Source organism: Corvus brachyrhynchos, unplaced genomic scaffold (genome assembly GCF_000691975.1).
Source record: "Corvus brachyrhynchos isolate BGI_N302 unplaced genomic scaffold, ASM69197v1 scaffold193, whole genome shotgun sequence".
Taxonomy (NCBI): domain Eukaryota; kingdom Metazoa; phylum Chordata; class Aves; order Passeriformes; family Corvidae; genus Corvus; species Corvus brachyrhynchos.
In genome coordinates this window covers 99861-105735 of record NW_008237087.1, presented here as the reverse complement: position 1 = coordinate 105735, position 5875 = coordinate 99861, and the positions used below count along the sequence as shown (strand labels likewise).

Sequence of the window (5875 nt, the reverse complement as noted above, 5' to 3'; positions counted from 1 at the left end):
TGTGGGTGGGCACCCCGCTGGCCGGCCGGGCCCACGGGGCTGCGGCGGGGCCCGAGGGAGCGAGCGTGGGGGGAGGAAGGGCGGGAGCTGTCGGGAAGAGGCGCGGGCACTGCTGAGGGGACGGGCTGGGAATGTTGGGGTTCTGACGTCCGCCTTGGGGTGTGGTGGGGCCGTGAGCCCCCAGCCCAGGCGTTCCAGGTGGAGTTCCCTATCTAGCGCCTCATTCCAGTCCTCTTCTTGCTTTCCGTGATCTCTGGAGCCCACCAAGCGTGAGGGGCAGCTGGGGAAGGGGCCCTGCTGGCAGGGGACACCTGAGGAAGTTTGGGGGGCAGCCGAGCCACCTCACTGGGATCACCCCAGCAGAACGGCCTCACCAAGCTCGGGGGAGTTCACACTTCTCCCACTCCCAGGGGTTTCCACAGTCTTCCGGCTCTCCCAGCTCTCCTGTGCCAAGTCTAGCAGCACTTGCCTGTCCCTCTGAGTGTCCCTGTGTGACACCCATGGCTGAAGGAGCAGGGATTCCCTGGAGACACCGGAAAGTGAGGCACAAAGTGGGCTGCCAGCCCGCCCAGGATTGCCCAAGAGGCCGATCCTGAATCAAGCTTCCCACTCCTTCTCCTCCCCAGCAGCCCCAGCCCAGTGGAGCAGCAGGTTCAGACAGGAAGGGACAAGCAGCAGCTCTTGCCCCCTCCGTGAGAGGCTCTTGGTCCTCAGCCCTGCCAGGGTTGGGCTGGGGGCTGCTCCATTGGCCCTGCCCTCATCCCCTCTCCTTTTTGTTTACAGGTGACTGTTCCAAGATGTCCCTCTGGAACCTGGTGTCCCACATGCCACCGGAGGAGTTCAGCAGCCTCTCCACGGAGTTTCCCCGGAGCCTGCGCTGTCTCCTGGCCGAGTGGCTGGAGAACCAGCCCTGGTGAGTCTCCCGGGACCCTTCCTCCCCAGAGCAGCATGAGGCGGGGGGGTCACACAGGGGAGGGTGGGGGATCCATGCCCATTCTCCCAACTTCTCCCCTCTCCAGGGAGTTCATCAATGGCTCTGACACCTTCTGCACCAGCATGGCCAGCAGGATGCTGTCAGACATGCTGGAGAAACTCCGCAGCGCTGCCAGCAGTGACGGGCAGCAGTGCCAGATCCTGCAGCAAGTCAGCGGCATCGAGGTGCGCGGGGACCCTGGGGCTGGGTCACGCTGGGATCGCAGCCAGCTCCCAGGAAAACTTGATTATTTTATGCTGGAAGGGCTCGATGCCTTAGGATGGTCCCTGTGTGACACCCCTTTCCAGCCTTGTGGGCAATGAGCAGACTCAGCAGCTGGGTTTTTGGGGTGTTACAGAGGACAGAGGGGTTTGTTTGTATCCCAGGCTCTGCAGCCCAGTGGCCCACAGGGAGCTGCCACATCCCCCCTCAAACAGTCCCATGGGGACCCTCCTGAGCCCCTCAGCCCCCGTGGCCCCACTCACCCCCAGTTGTTGGCACCTGGGGGCTGTCTCACCAGATGTTCCCCATTTTCTGCTCGGCTGTTTGATTTCTCCTTTCCCCAGGCCATGTGGGGCTGCATTTCCTCCTGCCGTGAGCTCTAGGTTTCGTTTTTGAGGACCTTTCTCTTATCAAGGCTGTTGGAATTGCTCTGTCCCTTTCCCAACCCTCTGGCCAGCAAAGCTCAGAGCACCAGGGCTGAGCAGGGCTCACTCCCAGAGCCCCATTCTGGTTGAAAACTCTGCTTTTTTGGTAACAGACCTTTTTAATATCCAACATTTGGGAAGGGATCAGCTTTACTCACAACTTCTGGGGAGCAGAGTGACTTTCCAAAACAAGACTGTTGCTTTTTGCTGTAGGAAACGAGCAGATGTTTCAGCTTAGGGATTTTTTATTATTTAAAATGTTGAAGCAGAGCAGCCTATCTGTGTTCCCTCCTCCCTCCATCCATCCCTCATCCCGGACCACCAAATCCTCATTTCTCCACGCCCATCTGGGGTGTTCCCTGTTCTCGCTGCTGCCGTGGGTGGTGGGAGCCAGGTCACCCCCAGGTTGGGCAACCACAGGGCTGGGAGCCAAACCTGGGCCTCTCACCCCCTGAATCCCACATTTTCCCTGGAAGAGCCCACAGGGCTGCATCCAGCCCCTCGAAGTGGAGCTCCCACCGGCACAGGAACCCACCAAGTGCGTCATCAGCCATTCCCCCCATGGTGTTTTGCTGCTGTTTTGGGAAGTAGCTAATTTGGGAAATGCGTGAAGGCCGGAGGAGCTGGCATGGGACGCAGGAACGGAGCCAGCGGGGAATTCCTCTCCCTGTTTTCAGAGGAAAGCATTGATCCGCCCAGGGCAGCTGGGAGAGTCTCCCCCAGGTGTCAGGCTGGAGGAAATGCTCACGGGAATGGAGAATTCTTTTTTGGTTTGGAATTTTTTTTTTTTTTCCCAATTTGAAGTGGATTCTTCTACTTTTTATACAAAAAAATGGAGTTGGAGCCGATGATCCTGATGGTCCCTCCACCTCCAGATATTCCATGATTCTGTGCGCCATTTAAAGAGGTTTAAAAGCTGGAAATCAGCTCTGTGGTGGTTGTGGAACCCCCGAATTGCCTTGGCCAGGTGCTGTGGGAAGGGGCTGGGGTGGGAGGGGGCCAGGAACAGGGGGCACGTGTCCTGCCCCCCCCCGACACCCCCCATTTGTGTCCCCCCAGAACCCCTTCCGCCACGACCCGCTGCGGCTGGTGGCTGTCATGAGAGCCATCCTGGAGGGCGAGAAGGCGGCTGTGCTCAAACGGGTGGGTGGTCCCTGCCCCCCTCCCGGGCACCCCGAGGTGCAGGACTGGCAGCAGCCCCCACTGACCCCGCTCTGCTCTGCCCCAGGACCGCCACCTGCCCCTCAGCTTCCACCGGCGGCAGGAGGAGCTGAAGTTCAGCCTGGGGCTGCAGCGGCTGCAGCATCGAGTCCGTGAGATCCAGGCACTCCCGGGAGAGGGGCCGGGGCGGGACGGGGCCGTGGAGAGCTCCACAGCCCCCAGGGAACTGCCCACCCTCACCCTGGAGGCTGTGAAGGAGCTGGAGGTGGCCAAACAGCAGGTCCTGAAGAGGATTCAGATCTGGAAGAGACAACAGCAGCTGGCAGGGAATGGGGCCATCTTCGAGGAGAACCTGGCACCACTGCAGAAGAGGTGGGGGGGCACAGGGTGTGGCTGGGGGACTCTGAGCAACCCCCTACTCCCTGCACTGGCCCGAGGGGCTCCAGGTGAGTGATGGTGGGGTGCTGAGGGTCCCCCTTTCCCCAGGTGTGAGAAGCTGGTCGAGGTTTACTTCCAGCTGCAGCAGCAGGTGATGGCAGTGAGCACAGAGCTGGGGCCTGAGCTGCTGGCCCCGCTCCTGGAGCGCTTGAACGAGGTGTTGTCCAGCCTGGTCAAGAGGTAACAGGCTGGGGGGCTGTGGTGGCCAAGGGTTGAGGTGGGTCTGCAGGGGCTGGTGGCAGAGCTGGCAGGTGCTGTGCTAAGTGCCATGGTGTCCCTTTGTCCCTCAGCTCCTTCCTGGTGGAGAAGCAGCCCCCACAGGTGCTGAAGACCCAGACCAAGTTCCAGGCAAGCGTCCGGTTCCTGCTGGGCCCTCAGCTGCTGAAGGCAGCGCCCAAGCCCTACGTGGTGAGGGCTGACATGGTGACGGAGAAACAGGCACGGGAGCTGGAGCTCAGCAACTACAGCAACACCCTCAGGTGAGCAGTGGAGGTGAGGGGGGGGGCTTCCCCACTGCCGTGCCCCCCTGACCCCCTCCTCTGCCCAGCGAGAGCACGGGGGAGATCATGCACAACATGGTGTCCCTGGAGACCAACCCCACCAGCGGGACCTGCTGCGCCAACTTCAAGAACGTGGTGAGTGCCACCAATGAGGGGCCGGGCTGGGGGCTCTGCTGGGGTCTCCGTTGGGTTTTTGGGAGTTCCGAGGCTGGGGATGCTCAGCTTTCCCTCCCCAGCTGCTGAAGAAGATCAAGCGCTGCGAGCGGAAGGGCTCCGAGTCGGTGACGGAGGAGAAATGCGCCGTCCTGTTCAGCACCAATGTGGCCTTGACCCCCAGCAACATCTCCATCCAACTCCAGGTACCAGCTCCTCTGCCATGGGATGGGGCTGGATGTGCTGAGCCTTCCCCTGTGGGACACCTGTGCTGGGCTGGGACAGTCCCAGGGCAGCCACCACACTTGGCTCAGGGCCACTCTCTGCCCCCAGGTCCTGTCTCTGCCCATCGTGGTCATCGTCCACGGGAACCAGGACAACAACGCCAAAGCCACCGTGCTGTGGGATAACGCCTTCTCTGAGATTGTGAGTGCCAGGAGCCAGAGGGAAGGAGCTGGAACCTGGGGCTGGGTGGGCTCTGGAGGGGGGGGCAACAGTGCAGGCTGGAGCAGGAGTCCAAGGGTGAGCATCCTGTCCTGATGACCCCCTGCCCACAGGACCGGGTGCCCTTCGTGGTGGCCGAGCGGGTGCCCTGGGAGAAGATGTGTGACACCCTGAACCTGAAGTTCATGGCAGAGGTGCAGACCACCAAGGGGCTCCTCAAGGAGCACTACTTCTTCCTGGCCCAGAAGATCTTCAATGACCACAGCGCCAGGTTCGAGGACTTCCAGAGCCGCCACGTCTCCTGGGCCCAGTTCAACAAGGTGACTGGGAGGGCTGGCCAGGGTGGGCAGGAGCCAGCGTAGCCATGGGGAACCTCATGGCCTCTCTCTGCCTCAGGAGATCCTCCCTGGCCGGGGATTCACCTTCTGGCAGTGGTTTGATGGAGTCCTGGACCTCACCAAGAGATGCCTCAAAAGTTACTGGTCAGACAGGTGGGTGCCCCGGGGCTGAGCTTTGGGAGTCCTGATCCCACCCCACCACCCTGGGTGATCCTGATCCCTCTTCCCTACCTGTCCACCCCTCCAGGCTCATTGTGGGCTTCATCAGCAAGCAGTACGTGTGCAAACTGCTGAGCGCAGAGCCGGACGGGACCTTCCTGCTCCGCTTCAGCGACTCCGAGATCGGGGGCGTCACCATCGCTTACGTCATCCGGGGCAAGGACGGTGAGATGGGGTCAGAGGCTGTGCAGGGGGGGCCCTTGTTGCCAACAGCTGTGGGGTGTTACAGGAACCAGCACTGGAATCCCGTGACATGTCTTCCCTCGCTCAGGCTCCAGCCAGGTGGAAAACATCCAGCCCTTCTCTGCCAAGGATTTGTCCATCCGCTCCCTCGGCGACCGGATCCGGGACCTGGGGCAGCTCCGCAATCTGTACCCCAACATCCCCAAGGATCAGGCGTTTGGGAGTCACTACAACAGTGAGTGGAGGGGTCCAGGATGGGCCCTGGGCTGTGCTGCCTCTCTGCACCCCAGCAATGCCGTGGGGGGTGTCTTGGGTCTCACCCAGGTGGCCCCAGGGTTTGTGGGGGTGGTGGCAAAGAGGGTTGGCAGGGCATGGTGGTGGGAGGTGGTGGCTCATGGATGCTTCTCCTCCCTGAGCAGAAGAGCAGACAGGCAAGGACGTCCGGGGTTACGTCTCCACTGCCATCAAGATGACGGTGGAAAGCGAAAGGTGGGTGCAAGGCTGTGTGCACGTGGGCCAGGGTTTGCACAGACCTGGGTTAGCACGACCCCTGGCCGGCCTGAGCATCCCCCAGGGCAGGGAAATCCCTGACTGGGAAAAACAGAGCTGTGCTGGTGAGTGAAGAGTCCCCTGTGGGCCCCCCGAGCTGCGCTGGGGCACGTCTGTGCACCTACCACCCTACCCCCGAGCACCCACCGGCACATGTCCCCCTTCAGAGCCTGGACCTGGCCATGCTGATGGGGACCATGTGCTTTTGCAGGGACCAGCAGCCTCCAAGCACCATGGGGGCCCCCCCCCAGGGCCCCCCCGGGCGGGGGG

At 61.8% G+C, this 5875-nt stretch overlaps 1 protein-coding gene across 1 annotated transcript in view; it reads left to right on the top strand.

The window, feature by feature from the left end:
• Positions 1-720: 720 nt before the first annotated feature.
• STAT6 (signal transducer and activator of transcription 6) overlaps positions 721-5875 on the top strand; it is a 6231-nt gene continuing 1076 nt past the window's right edge. The window contains exons 1-15 of the mRNA XM_017728667.1: positions 721-913; positions 1020-1158; positions 2680-2763; positions 2849-3153; positions 3268-3399; positions 3510-3698; positions 3767-3854; positions 3956-4078; positions 4206-4298; positions 4430-4636; positions 4713-4807; positions 4902-5038; positions 5145-5291; positions 5476-5545; positions 5817-5869. Coding sequence (XP_017584156.1) covers positions 798-913; positions 1020-1158; positions 2680-2763; positions 2849-3153; positions 3268-3399; positions 3510-3698; positions 3767-3854; positions 3956-4078; positions 4206-4298; positions 4430-4636; positions 4713-4807; positions 4902-5038; positions 5145-5291; positions 5476-5545; positions 5817-5869 — 1978 coding nt within the window. The 5' untranslated portion in view covers positions 721-797. The remainder of the gene's footprint in view (positions 914-1019; positions 1159-2679; positions 2764-2848; positions 3154-3267; positions 3400-3509; positions 3699-3766; positions 3855-3955; positions 4079-4205; positions 4299-4429; positions 4637-4712; positions 4808-4901; positions 5039-5144; positions 5292-5475; positions 5546-5816; positions 5870-5875) is intronic.